This window comes from Aedes aegypti, chromosome 3 (assembly GCF_002204515.2).
Source record: "Aedes aegypti strain LVP_AGWG chromosome 3, AaegL5.0 Primary Assembly, whole genome shotgun sequence".
Classification (NCBI taxonomy): Eukaryota; Metazoa; Arthropoda; class Insecta; order Diptera; family Culicidae; genus Aedes; species Aedes aegypti.
The window spans coordinates 106807847-106831908 of NC_035109.1; the positions used below are offsets into that span (position 1 = coordinate 106807847).

General features: G+C 37.2%; 2 protein-coding genes across 5 annotated transcripts in view; one reads left to right on the forward strand and one right to left on the reverse strand.

Annotated features, from left to right (window-relative positions):
• Positions 1 to 6622: 6622 nt before the first annotated feature.
• LOC5575009 (probable splicing factor, arginine/serine-rich 7) lies at positions 6623 to 12682 on the reverse strand. Its single transcript, XM_001661702.2, has 3 exons — positions 12544 to 12682; positions 12000 to 12478; positions 6623 to 8040 (listed from the first exon to the last, which is right to left on the reverse strand). Exons 2-3 carry the CDS (start codon positions 12402 to 12404, stop codon positions 6877 to 6879), a joined length of 1569 nt encoding a protein of 522 aa, XP_001661752.1. The 5' UTR covers positions 12405 to 12478; positions 12544 to 12682; the 3' UTR covers positions 6623 to 6876.
• Positions 12683 to 21892: 9210 nt separating this feature from the next.
• LOC5575012 (probable protein phosphatase 2C T23F11.1) overlaps positions 21893 to 24062 on the forward strand; it is a 46055-nt gene continuing 43885 nt past the window's right edge. Inside the window, exons 1-2 of one of the 4 annotated variants that reach the window (XM_021855257.1) lie at positions 21893 to 22088; positions 22344 to 22728. The gene's annotated coding sequence lies outside the window, so the exon portion shown is untranslated. The remainder of the gene's footprint in view (positions 22089 to 22343; positions 22729 to 24062) is intronic. The other 3 variants (XM_021855258.1, XM_001661701.2, XM_021855259.1) reach the window with 3 other exon arrangements.

Genomic DNA, 24062 nt, shown 5'->3' on the forward strand with positions numbered 1-24062 from the left:
TCCAACCTATAAAATTCAACAAAACGACAGGGAAAACGAAAAATTGTAATTTAAAAGCACGAAATGAATCATTTCAAATTGGAACTTCAGTTAGTAAACTGTGTTGAGTGTGATATTTACATAGAATTGCATAAAATTAAAAATTGTATCGGTTTCTGAAAACCATATTATGGATCATTTTTCATAGTATGGATCAAATTGTGGTTAATTCCAGAGTAGATATACGTTGATGGCTTTTCCAGAAAATCCTAAAAGAATAATTGAAGTAGTTGCCACGTCGTTTTTTCGGTTATTTTTCATCTACAGTTTATCTCTGACATGTCTCCAAAATTCTTTTAGGGATTATTCCTGGAAATCTATGAAGATGTCTTCCTTAATCAATTCAATCAGTGATTAGGTTCCTGCGGAAATTTATTTTATTTATTTAGTTTACATCTATAAATGACCATCTCAATATGATTCAGACTTTGTTATCAATAATAACAAATTATTCTTACGTCCTAAAATGTAGTGGCATCCTAGAAGATTATTCAAATGTTTTGCAACACGCCGCGTATTTGAAGGCTTTAGAAATGGTCTGTGAATTTCAATTAAAAAAAAAATAATTTAATCCAAACTACAAGTTTTGATTTGAACACCTTACAATCGCAACTTCTTGTCTATATTACCATTACCATCGCTACCGAAGAGTACAATTAGCAGCGAAGTAATGGAAGTCTTATTTTTCTCGTGTATGGTCTTATCCAGAGTTCCGTTCATAAACATATTATCTATAACTGCGTAGTAAAGAAAAATGGAACATCGGGAGAGTGAAAAAAAAACCAAAACAAATAATACCCCAGGGCCATCAACACCGCAGAAAATCTAGAAGCAGAACTATGTATCTAGCCGATCATCATCACATAAATAGAAATCGACTTCAGCTGGGTGTATATACATAGGTATTTTATGTGCAAGAGAAGTCACAGCGTTCGGTAGTTTAACAATAGCACAATCTAAACAGAAGGGAGGTTGGAAAATGGTTAAGGCCAACTCCGTCACAACACAGAGAGCAGCACATGTGGTTGTTGGTTGTGGCGATGTGCTAAAAACCGGTTTCAACGGTTCCGAAGGGCGAGGCAGTGAAAACATATGATTTCAATGATGATGACGTCGTAGCTACTGAAGCGTTGGAACCTTGCAGCACCTCGAAGGGGACGAGTGGAGATTCTACAATCATCAATGTTCATTAATGTTTACATATCTTCAGTGTTCCTTTCGCCTTTCTTTTCCAACCATCAAATGTTAATTTATGATTATACGTACATTATGTGTTTTGATATTCCCACATACGTTGAAGATACAAACCAAAGAATGTATCAGTCAGTATAAATGATAAACACAATATAAAGCAAAACGAGAGAAAGACGAAAACTATGAAACAGGATTTGAAAATAATGATCGAATGAGCAAACCAGCTGAGCTGTCCTACTTTATCTTCTTCGTAATATTCTTCCCTAGCTGAGCCCAGAGCCTGGTTTTCTCCTAAGTGTTGTCTTATCGGTCACTGATATAGTTTTTGCATTCTAATATTGTGTGTTAGACCTAACATATCGCCTCTCATTTATTCATAAATTTCTATTAAAGACTGTTATTCTTGATCTAAAGTTATTTTATTGCTATCTAAAATTGGTCTATGACGGCAATGATTTTATTTTTTTCGCAAATGCTAGTTATAGTGATTGGTAATTTATTTGTTCATTTTTTAACTTTCATATCTCCTTTTTTTCTTGAAGCCTCTTCTAGATACAGACTTTTGACAATTGATTGTTAAGGAAATCTTCAAGAAATCAACCGGCAGACGTCTTGCTGGAAAAAAGAAACCAAACAGGAACCAGGAACCAAAAAGCGACAAAAAAGGCACCTACCAAAAAAAAAAACAGAAACTAGGAGATAAGATGTTTGTTTCTCAGATAACCTTGCAGACATTTCATAAGAAATAAAGTTTTTTGGGAATTTCTTGTAACATTACGGCAGTTATTACAGCACGTATTTCTAGTTTCTAATAGTGGTCGAAGAATCTCGGGATTGTTCATGTGACAAGAGTTATTGCGGTGGATCACTGGGTCAGGTCGGGTGACAAGGGTTTTGTGCTCCCTGGAGGTAGGCAAATTTCAAGTCACAGATAATTTCCACAGATCGGCTACAATGTGGCCACTATATCAAGGAGTTTTAATAAAGCTTATGGAAACGCATTTAAGAGAACTATTATGTACGATCTATACTATTAGAGATTTGAAACGTTTAATACCTAACAAATATAGAGCCGGTTCTTCAGGACATTGAGCCCGATTGGTCACATCTAGTACACTCTAAACGGTGCAAAACTATTCATTTATAATGTTGAATATCAGATCTCAATGATTTATGCAAAATAAAATGAATGCCATTGGAAATAAATGAAGATAACTTGGCATGTCCCAATCGCCTTTTTCTACCCGACTTGACCCAGTGACCCACCGCAATAACTCCGGCTACAGAAGTGTCCCCGAGTTCCTCCAGCCATTCTAAAAACTAGATATGTGGGCCAGTATACTGACAAAAAATAATTCAATCCGTTAAGTATTCGCTGAGTGATAAGGGTTTTAATATTGTCGCTTCCACTCAGACCTAGGGTAATTGATCCATTAGTTGTGGGTGTTCCTATAGTTGCGGTAGTGCCATTTACACTGATTTTATTGAATTAGCTGCAGAACCGACACCGCTAATCGACGTATTGGCTTATTGAAACACGAAATAGCCGAAAACATCGTTCAAATTGCTTCGAAATTGATAAAATACCAACAAATATGCTTAAACTTTTCTCACTTGTACCAATAGTTGCGGTAAAGTGTTCCTATAGTGGAGGATCCCATAAGAAAACAACGAATACCGCAACAATAGGAACACGAATTAAAAATTTACCTCAACTAAAGGAACGGTGTACCAATAGTGGAGGTATTATTTTTCACTGACATGCCTATGGTTGCTGCGATAAAATCAGTTTTCTCATTAAGTAAATGGTCGTTACTTCCCATTACAACAATAATATGTACATTTATTACGCTACTTGAATTTTTAGGGGTTAAATGAAGTTGAACCGTGCTTAGTACCTCCACTACTGGAACATTTACCCTATGGGGCTCTGCACTGTTTTGATTTTGCATGAGATTTTGACGTTTGCTGGCCTTGTTGTTTACTAATTTCATGAAGGAGGGAAAGAGAGAGACTGATTTTTGTGCAGAGCCCCATACCAGTCTTTAAAAAATCCCTTGCCAAGAGCTGCTGAGATTTAAAACCACCAGAGCAAGATTTGACTCCCGCGCATTTTTGGTTCAAATCCAGGCATGCAATGAATCATGCCACGTGTATGGGAGGATTGAATCCCAGGATTCAATCCTTGATCAATTGTTTGATGGTAAAATAAATCGAGTCAGCATAGATATTTCTGGCAACTTTGTCTGAAAATTCCTGTCTGACAGGACGTTTGGGATGAGTCTATTGTAAATTTATGACAGCCTTCGAAACTACTGTGCTGTAATGAGTTTCCATTAAGACGGGCTTCCTTGCTTTCAATCAGAGAATATTAATAATATGCTACCAGAATTTTAGAACTGACTTCCGCAAGAGCCTGTATGAATCTACCGAACATAGTGCTGTGACGGGCAAATGTTTTACTTCATACACTTTACCAAGGCTGGTAATGACCGCCAGTAGGGCCAACCAGTAGGGTGGTTTGATACAATTCTAGGACATTCCTGACGTCCGATATAATTTTATTGCTTTCCTTGCTATTACGCCTCCTGTTCCATAGGGTTTGGTTCATCCGAATCCCTATTGAAACGTCGAATATTTATATTGGACACGAGGAACATTTAGTATTATTTCATTCAGGGAGCATGTTGTATTCTTGTATTCAATTGATCTCCTGTGAGCTTAATGACAGTGATTCAATCCTGAGATTTAATCCTGGCACAAATCCCGCACGCTGAGATTGAAAAAATCAGGATTCAAAACGATCCCGCTTATTGAGATGGATTCAAAGCATGCTTGTTTAAATCTTGGAGCAGAAGGATGATCTTAGAAGACTGCCCTATACGGGTTAATAAAAAATACACGGACACCGTCTTCAGCCATTTAGCTGCACAGACTGTAACTTAACACTAAACAACGGACAAGCATGCTCCAGTGGCGCAACCGAGAAACCCCCATGAAGTTTCAATGGCTGAAGCGGGAATCGAACCCACACCCCATGACACGGTGTGCTTAAATGCCTGACGACACTAACCGCACGGCCACGAGGCCCACAAGGTACCTGCTACCAGCCCTGTCCTTGAGAAATGACTCGAGAAGTGTTTGAAAGAACTGCGAAAGAAATCCCTGGAAGAAGTGTTGGAGAAACACATAGAGAAATTACTGAAAAAAAAACTTCATGATGAATTCCTGGTTGAGTTCGTTGAGGAATTCCTGGAAGAATTCTCGTTAGAATTCCTACAACAACTCCTGTAGGAATTTTTGGAACAATTCCTATGAGAAACTGTGTAATGGTACTTAGTTTTAAATTCATGTAAAAATCCATATAAAATGGCTGGAAAAATAGTTGAAAAACCCCGGCGTAGGGACTTATAGAGAAAATTTTGTAGGTTTTTCTGGAAAAAATCCTAAACAAATTTCCTTAAAACTCTGGAATAAACCTTTAGTGGATTTTCTTGTAAAAATTCGTGTAGGAATCTTCGGAAGATCTCCTGGAGAAATCGATGAAAAAATTAAAGGAAAAATCTGAGGAACAATTTTTTAAATGGTACCTTGGGAAATTTTCAAAATAATTCTTATGGGAATTGCTCGAAATAGCAGCGTTGGAGTGCTCAAGTATTTCCATAAGAAAATTCTGTTTGATGTCATTATCGAAGATGACGCAAAAAAAGATAGCTATTAGTAAGAAAAGTGCAAATATAAGGACGGGCCTTAAATTGAACCCACAACTTACTGCTTGGGAAGCTGAAGCGATAGCCATCTCTTACAAATTCCTTAACCCTATCTTTCCCATTGTACCTCCAAAACTCCATTGATTTTCGACGAACTTGAGACAAACAGAATCAAATTAATACTAAATGTTTCAACAGTAAAACTTATGCTAAAAACATTTTTTTTACTCTAGTAAAACAACTAAAAAACAATTTCAACGTTGTTTGTTTAAGCGCTTTTTATTGAAACGCCTTTTTCGTAAATAAATTCTCAAGTAATTTTTCAAAAGGACCTATCTAACATAGAGATGCTCTCTCTGTTAACTTTCTCTTTTATTTTTATCAATAACTGAGTCACATTAACCTCTTCTGTTGTGTTTTTTTTTATGAACGTTAGCCAAGGACATCACCATTCAATCTATAGTGAAAAACTTCCCAAAAGCTTTAGTATTGCACTGTTATAATCGAAAGAGAGCGAGAGAGGAAAGATTCTCTCATTGTTTCATATGTCCTTCAGTGAAGTATTGTGAGAATTGTCAATCAAAATTGTGAGAAATGAAGAGTTGAGGTAATAAACCGAAGCCATGCTTTGAATTTTCAAGTACACAAGTCTGGAGAATCTGACACCCGTTTGCGATGAAAATTAGATTGATTGTTTGCTGGTGGTGACCAATCGATCAAATTTTCAACGAAGAGCGCAGTTTGGTTCAGTAGATTTGTGCTCTTGAAATTTCAAGCTGTGGCTTCGTTCTATAATCACTCACAATGAAGAGATGGTGGTAGAAGATTAAAAAAAACTACGTCGACATACATGCACTACAACTATTCAAAGGTTATTTTAGTAATGATGAAGAACGAAAGGTATGTGTAAATTTAAATCATATGAAACAGGAATAAGGGTCGACACTTTTAGTGACAAGCTATCCATATTTTGTTTGAAAATTACATAATCGTAACGTTGGCATGATAAAAATGTTTTACCATTAGCATGAAACGAGCTCACCAGTGGGCAATCCACCCTTGACTGAACAAAAATATTTTTTTGCAGTCGCACGACGCCAACCGGGCATGATTAATCCTGATTCCGTCGCTTGGTACACAGGAGCATGCAACAGAATTAAAAGACCATCATACTATTCTGCCCAGCAAACTCGAGCAAGAGAAAGAAAAATCCACCCCGGCGACGCAACGATCGAACTCACTTGTTGAGCTTTGCAAAAAGTCATTATTGAAGAATAGACAAAAGGGAAAAAGACCACACACTTAACTTATTTTACAGGAATCCGTGAATTTCACCGTAATCTCAACAGCTGAAAAGTTCGGTTAAATAAATTAACGGAGTAGACACGGTAATTTTTTACAGAACTGTTCAGCTGTTGAGATTACGGCGAAATTCACGGATTACGGTAAAATAACTTAAGTGTGCAGAGATCACTTTGGTTGAATAAGAGATTTTAGAAACCTTAATTAAAAATAGAGTTTTTTTTCTGTGACAAGCATCAATATGAATTGTATATCTGTCTCGAACTAAATTTACATTCAAAACAAAAATCGTCCGAAACAGAAAAGCCATATTGTGTAGGTAGGTACTTTGTTTGGCCAAATGGCTTTCTTTCCGTTCTACAAACTGAGAACATCCCTTTTGGTAGATTTATCAAACCTAGATTCATTCCATACACTTATACAGAGATATTAGCATGTAATCGAAAGATTTAATCAGAAGTAGCGATGATCTCGCACTTTCTCAAGTTCGAAATTCGCGTTTTTGTATCACTATCAATCTTAATAAAAAGGGAAAAAGCATAAATTTCAAGTCCGGTGTGTCAGACCCAGAGCAAATACCTGCTATTATGAACGTCAGGTGCGTCACTGGTGGCTTGCAGCAGAGAAGGACCTACGGCGAGTTGGAAATGTCCATATTGTCCGACTTTTCCGTGGTTGGGCTTGCCGTCTTCTCGCGTGGAGGAATTGGAGCCGCTGGTGCTGCTGCTGTTGGAGGAGGTGAACTCTTCGCACTTGTTGGTTCTTCTTCTCCTCCTATGCGTTCTTCGGCATCGTAATCCCGGCAGACACTCTCCTCCAAAATCTTCTTCAATCGCTTATCCGGGGAACGACTACGCTTCTTCGAAGGGCGACTGGTCGTGTCCTTCGGTTTACTACCGTGGCTACGGGAACTCGAGCGCTTTCTGCTGCGAGAGCGCGAACGCGAACGACGTCTTCTTTCGTCCTTGCTGCGATGAGACTTCTTGCGATCGCGACTACGATCACGACGATCCCGCGAACGAGAACGCTTACGATCACGGGATCGCGAACGACGGCGATCACGCGAGCGGGAACGGCTTCGACGCCGAGAACGAGAACGCTTGCGACGATCACGGGACCGCGAACGTTTCGAACGAGATCGCGATCGTTTGCTGCGCGATGGGGATCGTTTCGAATGGGAACGTTTCGAGCGCGATCGGGAACGTTTCGAACGGCTTCGGGAACGTTTACGCGAACGCGATCGTTTCGAGCGGGACTTCGAACGCTTGCGAGATCGAGATCTTGAATGACGATCCTTGGAGCGAGAATGCGAACGCGATCGACGGCGGCTTGAGCTCTTATCCTTGGCCAACATTCCAATGACGGGATCGATGGCAGCCGAAATCATATGATGTGCCTCCTTCACAATCGACATGGCTTCCTCGATCTCCTTCTGGGCTGCCTCATTGCTCTTCGCTTCCGGCTTCACGATCGGTTGCGTCGAATGGTGCACGTTCAACCGATAGCCACGGAATTCGGAACCGTGCATTTTCAGGCCCGCTATAATACTCTTCTGCTCGCAAAATTCCAACAGAGCAAAGCGAGACCTCTCATTCTCGGCATAGCGAGCGTACTTAATCTCTCCACACAACTTGAAATGGTCCATCAGCTCCTCCAGACGCCAATCGGACTTGATGTCCAACACCAGGAGGGTGCGACGAGTCTCTTCGATTTTCTTCGCATCGAAATTGACCGGCAAGGGCGGGTACTCCGGAAGGTTGTTCTCATCCAACTTCGGATCGATGGTTTTCATTACCTGCAAAACAAACAAATGCTTTCGATTAGTAACGATTTCTAAATGAAGGGTAATTCGAATTCATTCTCGACTAGAGCACTGATTTCACATCGAGTTGAAAAAAAAAACTATAAAACGATCAAATGATAAATCGAATTCAAAATACCTTATCAAAAATGAAGGTCATAGGTTTAATCTATTGTGATTAATTCTTTCAATTTTGGAATAAATTTAAAAAAATAATATCGAAATAAATTAACAAAGACAGAAATTGACTCAATTTCATATTCTTCCACCTAATCTAATCTAATCTAATCTACGCGCTTGCACAGCCAATATTGAAAAGCATTCTGGAAATACCGAAATTTCTTCCAGTATTTTCTTGTCAGCATTAACCCCTCTACCGGTAGCTTCATTTTTTACCGCAAAATTCAAATTCAAATCGTTATAACTTTTTTGTTTTTCAATATTTTTGCACCATTTTTTCACAAGCTCTCAAAAAACTTTTGGGATCTGTGTCGATATTGATCATTGGTCATCTGGTTTTGTAGATATTCCAAAATTCCTTGGGGGACCGACCCGTAACTAGAACAACTTGAACGTTAATTTCTCAGGCTACAGAATTTTAATCGTATTCGGATATTCACTCTTCGGAACAATACATCAATGAGAGTATGTTGTGAAAAAATGAAGCAATTTGGTGCAGCCGTCTTGAAGTAATGGCCATTTAGGTTTCTGGAACCACGCTGGCCAAATAAAGATCTTAAAAACTTCAAAAAACATCATATCGTAATTTTCAGATATCTCCAAGAATACTGAACCGATTTATATGATTTTTTCAGAGAAGCTCCTTATTACCTGGCATTATATAGTCCACATTTTATTTTTTTGATAAATTGATCAAAAACAAAATGGCCGCCAGAGACATTTTGTATGGAAAATGTCGGTCCCCCAAGGAACATCGGAATATCTTTAAAACCAGAATACCAATAATTAATATCGACACGGATTTCGAAACTAGAAGAGTTTTTTGAGAACTTGTGAAAAAAATGGTGCAAAAATATTGAAAAACAAAAAAGTTATAACGATTTGAATTTGAATTTTGCGGTAAAAAATGAAGCTGCCGGTAGAGGAGTTAATTTTAAACGGTCACTCAGACTTGGCGGACTTAATAACGAATTTATCAATTGCTCAATATTTCGTTCCATGTTCATAAGCATAGATTTTTTTTGCTGTGTTTACCCTCACACCTAGAAGTTTTTCTCAGGGCAATTATTTCTGATAAAATATAACAGTTATAATTCTGAAGTGGATTGATTTTTATATATTATTTGTGACATTCCCAAACAAGAAGCAAATAGCACATCTATAATAAAGATCATAGGTTTAAAATTTATAAAATATTTGAAATATATTCATATGTCGATTTTTTACTATATATGTTTTTTAAAAGTTAGTTAAACTTTCCCATAAGTTGTTTCCGATAAATGATTGAAATAATATTTTCTAAGCACTTCTAACTAAGATTCATAGAAAATTGTGAATGCAATCAATTTGGCCTTAGCGGATTCCAAGCTTGCTTGCGAAATGTAATTGATATTATTCAAACATTGTAGTTTGTAACATGAAATGCTTCATAAAACTAAATGAAAAAAAAAACAATATTCGGAAGATGTTCTTAAAAAAAAAAGTTGACTAACTCGCAATTCAAGTACAGAAGCTTCAATAAAAACAACAAAAAATATATAGGGTAGATTGTCAACTATTGCACACTACCCAACTATTGAACTTGCCAATATTCGGGAAATATTACACTGATGGCAATGAATTGAACCCAAATATCTATGCTAAACACTAATCAAGATGGCTAGAAGGAAAAAAATAACCAATTCTCGTCAAAAGTCAAAAGCAAACTAATACAGACCGTACTCCTAGTGTACACCAGATGACTAAGTGCTCATTTATGAAATTCACGCTAAAAAAATGTACACAGCTAACACGGGGTTGTTCGATATTGTCAATCAGCTCTGAATGCCATAACATGTAAGGAAAAGAAGAAGATATCAGCACTGAAGCAATTTTTAGCATGTGTAAAATTAACACATAAGAGCCTGATTATGTGTAAGTTGTTCTCAATTCTGTGTGACTTTCTCTTAAGCGTGTTTGTTTTGATTTCTTCCTTGTTTTTTTTTTTATTGCACGATGATTTGTATGTAAATCGCCGAAAATAATGTTTACGCGCTTTTCTCCAACAGATGGCAGTAGTGTTACTTGAATAGTGTGTCGCCGGTAAAATATACCTATGGCAAAATAAAGAGTCGTTCATCCTTTTCCTTTTAACCATCTTTGCACTAATGAATACTTCAATCCAGCTGCCAGCAATTTGTTTCTCATTCAATGGTTTAAAATCATGCATTTAAGGCGAAATTAGACTATCGTGTGCAGCGCCATTCAATTAGCACCCATATGAAATAGCTTCTACCGAAGTCAAATATATTTTTCTAACGAAGATTTATGTTGTGGTTTCATAATGCGAGGAGAACTTATTGCAAAACATGTTTTTTTCTTTGTAAATATTAAAGTGTTGGATAATTGGCGCACCGCCAGCAACTGTAGACTAATTTATTGGCTATGGAGTAAATGCCGCGAGGTATGCCATGCCGGGTCTACCCCGTTTGGCATATTCGCCATTTGGCATAATAGCCGTTTGGCATAATTGTAAAAAACATTGAATTTGGGCAAATACATGGATAAACTGCTGGCGATCGTACATTCTGTTGCCAGTTATTGATAGAGCATGCTTCTAATTTTCATTTAAAAAAAACAATATACAATAAAGCTCTTTTGGAATTGCATCATACATAATTTTCAGAGTATAATTATGACCGGGATATTTCAGCGCATTGTTAAGGAAAATGTGTTAAACGCGCATCTTATGGTCTCGGATATAACTTTATGCCAAACGACTGTATGCCAAACGGACAATATAAACAAAACTGACAGGACAGAATGCAGTTTTGCACTCCTACTGGCTTTTTCTTTGATAAAATCATTGTTTCATCGAGTTATCTTGCAAGCTCATCATAATTCATTAAATTTCTAGTTTAGGATGTTGTATCACGCCATCTTCAATTACACTAGCGAATCAACTCCACGCAAAAAGCAAAATTCAAATTAAAGATGTGTGCAATAATTGGGCTCAAAGTGAGCAATAATAGGATGCGAATGTTTTCGAAGTGTGCAACAATTGGGTTCTGGCAAGGGTTTATGAATGTGGAGTCAATTAAAAGGGACTTGCTACCATCCCTGCAATTCATGCATGTCTTGAGAGGTTCTTGAAGTAGTACTTGAAAACGTTTTGACTGGTTTCGGTTGGATTCCTGAAAAAATGATTAGAGAATTTCAGTAGGATAACATTTACTATTCGTTGCAAGATTCTTGACAGGTTTTTAGTAAAATTATGAACATTTTTTAGATCTTTCGTTAGACAAATTTTCAATAATTCTATAAATATGTTACACAAGGAGTTTTACGTAGTTTTACTCATGGTCCTATACATGATGTAATTTATCAGATTTATACTGAAATTATTTGTTTAAATATAGTTTTGGGAGAATAGTTTCTTGATTTAAAATCCTGCCTTTCCCTGATTTAACAGGCCCGAAATAGCATTCCCTGCCGTTACATGATTATGCAGGTAGTCAACACCACGTACGGCTCTCATTATTGATATAGAAACAATATTGAGATCCGGTTACAATTGTAGGTACTTTTGATTCACTTCGGCAGTGGGATTTTCCAAAGGAATCGGACTCATATCATAAAATTTTTAAATCATCCATACTAACCAAAGTAAATCATGGAAGTGCCCAAGTAGTTCTTTACCCTATCGTTTGATATTTTTTTATCAACATGATCTGAAAACAGTGCCCAGTACGAATATGAATTGAAGTCTCTGTATTCCGTCCCCCATCACTCACCTGATTGGGTACCATCCCGTCGATACGATTGACCACTTCCGGCGGCAACTTGCTCGGGCCTTCGATGCTATGCAATCCGGGAACCAGCGTCCCATTGGCCGCCATCTCCAGCGCCTTGTACTCATCGGGAATCATTCCTCCCTGCACCGGGATCACAATCAACGCCCGGTCGATGAAAACCGTATTGGTCAAATGCTGGGCCACGGCCACGCAGCTGCTCTCAAAGTACTTGACGTAGCAAATCCGGGACACCACCGGACAGGAAACGTCCCGAATCGTCGGATAGAGACGAATTTCGTCGATCTTACCAATGTGCCCGAACAGGTTCTGCATCTGGTCCTTCGTTGCCTGCGGGGCAATATTGGTGATTTGGACCACCTTCGTTCCGGATCCTCCGCCAGCCATTTCGAAGCCGGGGGTGAAAACCTGAAGCCCACACTTCGGCTGCCACAAAACGCAAACAATCCTCTCCTGCAAAGCTGCAAATCGAAACCAATCACACGTTAGCCACTGCGGACAACAGATTTTTACAAATTAAACTCACTTTTATAGAATTTTTCGGGCTCCACTTCAAATGGAATGGAGCTGAAAACGTTTTCTGCGGTGCACAAAAATGAAGCCCGGAGAAAAATGTCAGCTTCTGTGCTGCTGTGGGTAGAAAATATGACACGCACACACTCACACGGAGGTGGCGGTAAGCAAAACATATATTCTGCCCATTTATACCCACCCGATATATACCGTCTACCCGTTATACGGATACATGGCACAAAATACACCCTTGAATGTTTATTTATCTGAAAAAATCATGACGTAGGGTGAATTATGTATTTTGGACAGGCTAAGGATAAGTCTGGAAACGGCGTTCAATTAACTGCATTAGATGTTAATATTTTTAAACGTATTACCGGGTACCCCCGTTGGTTTGACCACATTTAGTCTGAACACTTTTTAATTTGTACCCCGCTAATTTGCACATCATTCAGATTAAAAATGGTTCAAACGTCATTTAGCTCTTGGAACGGATTGAAGTGAAATGGAACGCTGCGAAACGGAACGCAGAATCAAAACAAAACAGCAAAAAGGGTAACCAGATACACGTTTCTAGGGTGACTAGATGTTCAAATTAAAAATGAACCCCGATGGTTTGCATGAGGTACCGTTCAAATTAACGGGGGTGTACGCCATGGGTGTATTACCCATAGGGGAAGCGGTGGTAAAATGAACAGGGGTGGTAAAATGAACATCTTGCTTTTTATCGAGAAAATACAAATTTTGATAAATTTTTATCACGCACGGACGATTTATAGCATAAATCAGAGTGTTTGAGTTCATACGTATGTCAATTGATGTTAAAATATGAACGAAAACTGAGATTTAAGAAAACCACGTTTGAAAATTAGAACTGACGTAACTTTTAGCTCGGAAGACTTGAAGTTTTTCAGAGAGGTGAATATCGTTATGATATGAGGTCAAATCTGATACCTTTAGAATTCTCTTTGAATGGTTTACAATCCTTAATGGATATATTTTCGGTAAGGCAATACAAATTTTCTGAAATATTTGTTTTGCTCACGTTTTTTGCATGATGTTCATTTTACCACCAACAGCTGTACATTTTACCAACATAGTGCAGATAAAATGAACATATACATCGTTTTTTGCAAGCGACAAAAATATGTGAAAATTCCAAGGGGTGGATCACTTGTTTGATGCACATCAAATGTGCATTGAATGGCATTAAATGCATTTTTTCGTGATTCACATCAACTTAGCCCTGAGGTTGAAAACTTCATTTTGTTATCATAGTAACGCGTTGTTATTTGTTATGAAAGTATATCAGTACGAAAAGCTGGCAGCTTGGGAAAAAAAGATATTCTTGATGATCTGCAAAGCATTTAGGAACGGGAACAATCGGTATTTCCTTCCCTGAAAGCATTTAAGCTGTTAAGTGACGCGATTGAGTTGATAGATATTAGCCTTTCAAATTGATCGGAGTTTCACGGTTCAATTTCAGAATTAGTGTAGACAAATTATATTTGCAGTCTGGGATGACTAATATTTTATGCTAGAAGATTGTGAAACTACAACATGGCGATGAATGTGACCTGGTACACTTCAACGGCATATGGAGGGCATATTACGTTCAAGCTGCTATGAAACCTTCCGCGGAGAGATTCTCCACTGCTCCAATGTGGACCAACCATTTTAAAGACTTCATTTGTAATATAAATCGATTGTTTAATAAAGTAGAAATCGTCTAGAAAAGCTGGAAATAAATCAACCTCCTCCCTCTCCCATAAGCTTTACTTCATAAATACAAGATTGGCAATCAAAATAAAGATTATAAATTAAGTTTGTTCCTTATCCACGGAGAGAATTCCCCAACAGTTCCTCAAAGCATTTTTCATAATTATTTTCATCTATAACAGCACCCTTCGCCAATGATGATGCCGGTGAACACGTTCTGGTTCACAATTTGAAATCTTATCATGCCCTCATAACCTTGGACATCTTCCTTACTGAATCCGCCAACCATTTCCAGCTTTGGTTAAGTGAATCAGATTTATCAGCTTTGCATTTCAAAAGAGGACAATTTAGCCATTCCGAGACAAGGCAATTTTGGTCGATGGAACATCCTGTAACAAATAAATCAATAAATATTCAAATCAATACACAGTCATTTTTTTCTGATATGCCTTCAGTCTTACTAGCCACATATAGATTCTGAAAGGATAAATTTAGATTGAGAATTCTGGATGGCCAATGCTTTCGATGATTCATATACAAATTAGCTGCCACGATAGTAAATTAAGTATGGACGAAATTGACACTTACACAACAACAATCAAACCCAGAGCCAAAAATCACAGCATACCATGAGTTTAGAAATTTTTAAAGAGAACGATCGCATTGAAATGCATTTTAATTTTCTCGATGCATCAGGAGTGATCCACCCCTTGGAAAATTCAGTTATTTTAGTCTGAATTCGTGTTGCTGCTATCCAGCTTTTTACGAGCGCTAATGGCTGCCGCGAACAACCTCGCTTTCTAATGGGGATCAGTCGATATGACGTTTGGCTTGGGTCCGTTCAATGTAAAACGACCCAAGCCAAACTTCAAATCGACTTATCCCTACCAGAAAGCGAGGCCATTCACGGAAGCCATTAGCGCTTTTAAAAAGCTGGATAGATAACATCCCTGTTTTTGTTGTTGTGGGATAGAACTATACAAATTCCTCGTTTTTCTATCAGAAACAAGATGATTTCCTTAAGGTGTTCATTTTACCACCCCTTCACCTATGCTTAATTTCTCATTAGGGAGATTTACTTAATAGCGTAGACTTCTGCGTAAATTGATTATTTAAAATATTTCATAGCGTTGTGTAAACTGACAATGAAACGTTTCGGAGCGTTGGAAATCCGCGGCTCTGGTACCCATGGCAAATGACAATCAGCTTATTATAAACAAGCGTTTTGTAATTTTGTTTCCTAAGAATATTTACGTTGAGAGCTTGAGAAAACAGCAATTATAAAACAGAAAAATAAAAATACTTGATGCTGTACAAGTGTTATCAGCAAAATTCAACTGGTCAACGACTATAATTTCAATGAATACCTATAAGCTTACAGGGGAAGTTGGCATGTGATGATTGTTATTGGTCTTAATTGGCTTGAATTCCATCAACGTGATAATGTGTAGCGTCTTCTATTGGGAATTACTCTTGGTATGGAAATTAGAGTTTCATTGACAGGAATTATAAATTTAAAACTAGGAGGAACCAATACTTGGTCGGTGAAAAATATAAGATTCATTTCAGTATTGAATAAAAATGCACTGACTTCCAAGACCCCAGACTTGCTTGTTGAAAAATAGAAAAAAAAGTCCACATAATTCATGTGCTTTCTTTTCTCAACAGATTACAAAATTTTGTCCAAAACCAGCAGCAACAGCTTACGGAACGACCGCAAACGATCGTGTAAGATACTGTTGTTTATAACTTAGCCAGAGCTCGTAATATTGTCGCTCCATTTGCATCATTTTGAATAATTGTTCCGTTGGTAATTCAAAATGTGTGTGACGTTACATGATTTGGCATTGCTAAATAAAATTCGAATAAATCCCACAACGAGCAATTTTCAGAACAAATAACAACTTTCACAATGAACGACTGACGTTTATAACCGATCACTAGATTATTATTCTCTCATATGACATTGGAAGAGAAATTTTTCATTTGAAATAATTCATTGCTGAAGATACGCAGAATTTAGCTTTACGCGAGTTTAAGTGAATACTCCTATTGTATTTTAAGTTTCTAGGGAGAAAAAGCTTACAAACTGTAGTATTAGCTTCCAAAATAGCGTTTTCTGACGGCCTGTCTGTTATACATTTCGGACACCAAATATACCCAAGTAACCATAGAGCATTATATCATTGCATATATAATGCAGCTGCATTGCCGTAAGCCTACCATTAAAGTAGTTTAAAAGTGGAAAAGGGCACTTTTACAGTTAAATTAATGCAAGAAGGACGATGAAGTAATGAAGCAACTTATAAAGTAATATTAATGCACCAGTACAATTTATTAAGTGATGTTAGTGCATTGATACATTTATAATGTAGGGTTAATGCTTTATTGCTTGACAGCTCTTGAAATTTGTTGAATAAAAGCAATGTTGCATCAATGTTGTTGATATGCAGTAGAATACGTGCAATGTTATAATGCTTGTGGTTACTTGGGTACATTTTGGACACCCTCATGTGAATATAATTTGGACAGTGCCGTTATCTCAATATCCATACAATGGTTTCTTAAAAAGACGATCATATCATAGGATTTTAAGTGTTTACATCCCACATAAATGCGAACCATACCAGAAACGGTATATGTTCCTTTCATAAGCATAATAAATATGGTTTGGTCAACCATAATTGAACAGTAGTGGAATAAAGTTTCGACCACAGTGATTATTGTTTTTCGAAATGGTACCATATCAGTAACGAATTGTTAAGAATGTTTACCGTTCCAAAATGCGATATTTATCATATATTTTCGATTGGTCTACATTAGTCAAAACATAATTCCTATGGTTCAAAATTTTCAACTGAAGTATATCACGTATGATTTGAGTGTTGTTTAATTGCCACTGAGAACAGTTTGTGGTATGCTCACTATATATTTGGATTGTACTATTTTTTATCTACATAATAATGATTCCAAATTTTATTGAATTAAATTTTATTTTATTTAGAATACATCACAATGTATATTTTACAGTTTATGTTCACAATTTACTACATTATGATAATATGATGATGAACATTGGCATGGGTCAGGAATATAGGTACTGAGGAACAAACTTTGTAATGAGTACCTGCTGCTCCCTGTTGGTTCACTGCTCCAAGTCATGCTTTCTTAAACAAACAAAAAACATTGTTAAAAATGGATTCTCCAGCCAAAGCTGGCACACAAACTTACCTTGATTTATTGCTGCGCGTCGGAAGTTCTGTACCAGATGCCGATAGATTTTTCCTTGTTGCATCATCCATTTTTTCGCGACATTTTCCGTCATCACTGCCCCTTGTTCCTGCCGAGAAACAAAATAATCATCTATCAATAAAAGGTCTGAAAAACTTCGCATTACTTACGTTTATGAGATTTTGGATCACCGTTGAAATAAATTTTAATTCCAAAGCCGTTTTTAATCGATAACACTTGAGTAATAAAATAAAGTTTATCCCGAAAAAAAAAACAAAACACATGAATGACAGTCGCTCTGGTATTCGACATGGCAACTGTAACTATTATGGTTATGGTATTTTCACGAATGGTTCGCAAATGTATTAACCGTAAAAAAAATATGTGAATAATATCCAGAATGTTAACGTTTTTTTGTAAGATTTCGTTATTGTTTTACCATAGTCGACTGACCATTTAAGTACCGTAATGATTACGGTAACTGTACCCTGAATGACCACGATGGTGTTTGAACTGTTTTGATAATGGTAAATTTCTATGCGGGATGTGAATTGTGCATTTTTTCGCTTATTGGATGTGTATATTAGTGATAATCAATCATTTTATTTAATGCAAGCAAATATAATCATATCTACGAAAAAACGCCTGCAAGTATGCATGCTTGCTACATTTATGTGTGTTTCATCAGATTGCCAAATTATATCAACTGAACAAAAACCATTACAGGTATGTTCCGTTTTTATCAACACGATCGGCAATTTTCAGTTGATAAAAACGGAACCGTGACAAAAACGGAATAATTTTCTTAGACAAAATATTTTACAAATTTCAAAACAAAATTGCAGTTAATACACAATTTCATCACATAAATGCACAGTATTGATGTTTCGGAGCTGTGATTGGTATTAAGATAGTTTATTCGTATGATATCGTAAATAAAGTTGATTGCAGACTCCAATCAATCAATATGATTATTTAATGAAATAAATCTTTAATAGTTTAAGTTTTGTTGGTTAGATATTCATTGTATTTAATATGGGATATTCAACCGCTAATCACATAAATGTGTTTTACATAATGAGATGCGTTATATTTGTAAAAATAGCTACAAGGAACTGTTAAGCTGATAATTCTCGATTACTTTTTCAAATCGACGTAAGTAACTTCCATACGGTTTTGAGAAAATTAATTGAGAAGAATCACAACCTGTCTTCTAAAACTGTTTTAAAATTAATCACCTTTTAAACATTTTTTCGACGTGTACATTGCTTAAATTTTGCATACAATGAGCTCGCGTTCAAAAACTATGGAGTTCCTATTATTTCACACAAGAATTTTATGACAAAATTATAAGCCGTTTTATTCAGTTACTTGCGACGTATTTCTATCAGTGTAAAATCGACTCAAGTAGTGTTTTGTTTTGATTCGTGGTTAAGTCACTTTGTCTCTCCATACAGCGGGGCGGCGAAAGTAGTGGTTAGGTTGCGAAAGTTGAAAATCTTACTTTCGTCGTTTTGTAAAACCGGAAATTAAACGTTCCAAAAGTAAAAAATCGAGTTGGTTCAGAGCAAAACGTGTAGAATTTCGTCTGCGAAACACGTAGGATCGATAAAGTAAGTTTGTATACTTTTTTGACTTGATTCTGTATGAATAAGTTTTCGAGAATTGTCTTTTTTTTCAAGAAAGATTTGACACGAAACATTTTTTTCTTCTGTCTATGCTCATCCTTTTGCCTTTTTGCTACAGTAATCCGAGAAAAAGGCTTTCCCTCAGTTGGGATGTAATGCCTTTTTCTCAGCTTACTGTTCTTATAAACACTTCCGCAATTATCAACTGAGAGTTTTTTTATTTTGCTAAGGTACATTTTGCACACATTTCACATCCGATTGGGGATTAAATGAGGGGATACGTTGCGATAGCTTTGCAAGCTTAAATGAATATTTACGGTTTCCTGTGCTTTTAATTGTCAAAATCAATTCTGTAGAATGGTTGGGTGATTTTTCTTCACTATCACTTCCAACTTCGACTGGAATGCACTAATCGCCATTCTAGAACAGCGTCACCTGTACCGTTTAGCTCTGCGTTAAATCACGTATTAGCTAGCACTAACCTAAAGTAAAATCCTACTATTTTGTTTGGTAAAACGATGTTGAATAGGTTTATCAAGAACTCAAAAGTGTACAAACTCCAGAACAAGCATAATCAAAATAGAACTTTTTGGTTAGAATCTCTTTTGCTAAGATTTATGGATAAGCGTAAGGTAGTTGATATAAGCTCTTTATCAAACTTTTGGTCTCCACGAAGAGGTGCGTGTCCGCTCAAAAATCAAGATCCAAACAAATTTGAAATGTGAACGTGCGTGACGTGAGTATTCGTGAGTAGACGATTCAGTATCAACAGTTTCTCAAACTGTTAGCCATCAGCCCTTTTCTATCTCCCCTGGTGCAAACTTATTGTATGAAGATTCCAAACATTTCAATAGATTGTTAAGTTTTGCTGGACCTCTTCCCCTACCCTTGAAACAGGACCTAATCAATGGCTAATGCTATAATCTGTGTAATTTATCGAGTTTGAGAGATGGAAGATAATGTATAAAATATGACGGGATCGACAGTCTTATCAAAAATAAAATGAACTCGATAATGTTCCTTGCCATTGCTTAAATATTGTTGGGTTCATTCTCAGGTACATTATTTATAACAAAGAACTGATCATTCTCATTGATATATGCCTATCACATTCACATAGAAAATTATATGTTGCCATGTCATATAAGAATAAGGAGAGGTCTCTGCAACACGAATTCCAGAAGATGCTAGCAGCACAGACAAACAGACGTAACACTTAGAACAAATCTCGATCAAAATCATGGTCACGAGGACATGTACGCCCAATGCTAAAATCAGCGTGTTTGGCTGACGGGCCAACAGATGGTGGTAGTGTGTAAACATCAAACACGAACAAAAACGAAGCAAGCGCTGCGGGTGGCGGATTGGCCACCTAACATATTTTTGAATCGACCGTTAAAAAGGTGGTCGATGGACAATGATGAGAGTGTGACGTCTGTTTGTCTGTGCTAGCAGGGTTGATTCTACTCCTGTACATCATTTGAGTTCAATAATATACTCTAGAGCAGCGAGCTGCCGTTACTTCTTTGCGTGAGACTAAAAAAATACTAAGCAGAGAGGCATCGAAAAATCAGCGAGGAAGATGCAGAACAGAGCAAAGTTCAATAACAAAAGTGCCATAATAACTCCGCGAGTGCTGTTTTGTTCGGGCGGGACACTCAAAGTGTGGGTAAATGTAACCTTAGCAACAAGAGAGAAAGAGTACCAGAAAAAAAATCCTCGTACTTTTTTGCACTCTCAATCGAATCTTTTGAGGATCTGTGTTGAAAACGTTGAGTGCAATTTTTACTCCTCAATAAAACATCAAAATCGCCTCATTTTTGGATCGCAGAGGAGTTCTGTCAAGCCTGGTTGCTAGGACGTGGCCAGATCAACTCTCGAATGTTGAAAGATGCATCATCTTGTCCATTAGCCCATGCAAAATTTGAAAACTGAAGAGTGAAGAGTATCTTCGTACCTGCCACACGATATACACATGCAAAAATGGTCATTGGCAAAGTAAGCTCTCAGTTAATAACTGTGGAAGTGCTCATAAGAACACGAAGCTGAGAAGCAGGCTCTGTCCCAGTGAGGACGTAACGCCAGAAAGAAGAAGAAGCTATTGAAAAACATTTAAACAGCTTCAAATAAGTTTTGAGTTTGTATTCCAATAATTTAAAAAAATAAAAAACAAACATTTTTGTTGTGTTGATAGAAACGGAATAATTTGTTGAAGAAATCGAAACGTGACAAAATCGGAGCGTGACTAAATCGGAACGTGATAAAAACGGAACATACCTGTATCTATTTTTGACATCATCTAATTTATGCCTCATATACTCATGTTAAGATTTTAGATGAACTTAGCTTAAATTTTAGATATATTTTATCACATTCCCACTTTTAAACTTTTTATGAATTCTGAGCGTTATTATTGCATTTGATATATGTTCTTGAAATGTACATCCTCTTGCATTCGTAGGTTTCACAGATGTTCTGTTGATAAAATTTACAATTTTGATATTTTTGAAGCCAATTTGTAATTGTTATGAAAATGGTCATCATTAATAAGTAGCATAATGTATTATTTATGCAATACACGATGTTTCGTACATATATTCCTCACCATCTCATTGAAACTGAGCATAGAACGACTAGCCTGTCCAAATTAACTACATGTCCAAGTTATATACGTTACCCTATTTTTATTTCTGAGTGTTCTTGAGCGAAACAGCATACGTAACTTAAGCGGTGTAATCAAATCTACGGCGTAACGCCAAGGTAGGCACAATCGGCTGGATCCCCCGCTGAACAAGCTGTCAAAACAAATCCGTCAAACGGTTTTCAACTTCATTCTTGTCGCCCGTTCGTTTCGTGAGATTATTCGTCGTCTTGTTACGGTACCGTTTTCGCTCATCCCCATTATATTGGCTCTGCTGATAAGCTGATGCTAATCCGAGTGTAATTTAAAACGAGTTTTCCTGTAAATCGCCCAAATCAGGTGAGTTTTAGTGGTGTTTTGCTAGTGGTTTCATGTAAAAACGCAATGAGCACTTTCCGGAAGTTTTTCCTTCGATTTGCGACTAATCAAATTGAACAATGTTTTTCTTTTCCTACCCCATCAACATCGTCATTCCGAAAAAATAAAATCCGGATTGCTCACCCGCCAAATCATGAATCCTCGGAACTTCTTGTGGCTTGAATTGCACCCATTATCGACCGCTTCGTTGGATGGTTTGCTCATTTGCGTTATCAGCAGCAGAAGCAACAAAAGAAGTTCATACAAAAACGATCGATTCCCCCCATAAAGGTTTCTTCTGCAGCGCAATCGAAATCGGGGCCTTTGGCAAGCAGGCAGAGAGATAAGGGATCGACAGTTGGAAGCTGCTTATCTACGAGAATATTGCCCGTCGTCCTTGGATTAGTCATCGCCCGGAATCCACCTGACTGACGAAATGCTATTGAAAGTCATCATCGGCTGAGAACAAAGATAAAGTTCTGCAGGGTATCTTTTTGTGCGATTTGACGACTTGAGGGCAAAGGTGAAGAAGCCGCGATTAGCTGCTAAGCAGTACCTACCTACCTAATTATTCAACGGCAAGTTGCGCAAGTGTGTCATTCGGAGAGTGTTCCCTTTTTCGGTGAGTACCAATTAAACCAAACCGAACCAATTGCCTCTATACTTACTAGTAATCGACCTAACAATGCGAAAAACTGGACGACGTTTATACGTAAATAATTGATCACGTCCTGTTTTCGCGGTTGCGTTCGTTGCGAGGGATGATAGATTAAGCGATTAGTCAGGGGGAAGTTCCCATATTTCATTAGTCAAGAGGGGATGAAACGATGATGCTCTGGAGCAGGTCAAACAGAATCGAATGCTTTGTGATGGTATTTAACTGACGTTATACGCAAAATTGTCCCATGTTGCTCTTTGTCGATTTTGACTGATTGCCACCAATTTGGGCAAAAGCTCTCTTAGTAGAGGTTGTGTGTTTTGACATGTTCCGCTCTAAAACATGACTTTTGTGATAGTTTTCTATGCTGTAGGACAGCTTAACTTGAACATTTTTCTTATTTATAAATTTACGATATTTTGTATTGTTGTGAATTTCATTGTTTTAAGTACGGAATATTTTCACAAGGATAACATCCCAATAACGTGGAGGCAGGAAGTATCACTAAAAACTTAATTTCTATATAATGGCTACCTTGCTCTCAGGCAGATTTGAAAGATTTAGAGTTGTCTTTGAACAAATTAAACAAATTAAATTTTCAATGTCGAGTTTGTTTAGAATTTTGTCTCACAAATAAAGGATGAAATGCAAAAAAAAATATATATAATCGTGAAGCTTCTGTGCTAATAAGTGAATATTCCACTTTTTAGGTGTAGATGCATCGAGGCCACACATCAAATTTTCAAGAGCACAAATTCGAAGAATTAGACATAGAGTTACGATAAAACTTGATCATTGGTCACCACCATCGAGTGAGCAATCGATCATGTTTTCTGCTTCAACGGATATCTGGTTTGTGTGGTACTGAATGAACATTGTCATAGATCTTGTCTTCCAACCCTGTTATGATGGTTGACAATCAAAAGCCTGTTGAAAGAACTTCGAGAATGTAGCATCGGATCGGACATCAAACGATCTAGTAGGCATGGCACAACTTCGACGCATCACTCCTATAGTAATGTCAGAATGGAATGCAAGGTTCTTCGTGGTGCTCCCGCTTGCCAACAACGATTCTGAGCTTCACATTTAACGAACTTGCCAGAATTTTAAATAAATTTTCGTTTTTCCTGGAGAGCCTGGATTCGTTAGCAAGCGGGAGTGTCCACTAGAAAATGTGTTTGTGTCGAGTGCTTCTTAAACCGCGTGTGAAAATATGTATTCAAAGTGATTGTGGAGTGAAGTTTGAATCTGATAAAAAAAAGGCATATAACTGTAAGTAAACTGCAATGTGCTATTTT

Excerpts from the sequence above, each read along its gene's own strand:
- LOC5575009 (XM_001661702.2), bottom strand. The coding sequence starts at position 12,404 with ATGGCTGGCGGAGGATCCGGAACGAAGGTGGTCCAAATCACCAATATT. Across the intron at positions 8,041-11,999 it reads ACGGGATGGTACCCAATCAG|GTAATGAAAACCATCGATCC; the intron begins GTGAGTGATGGG and ends TTTGTTTTGCAG.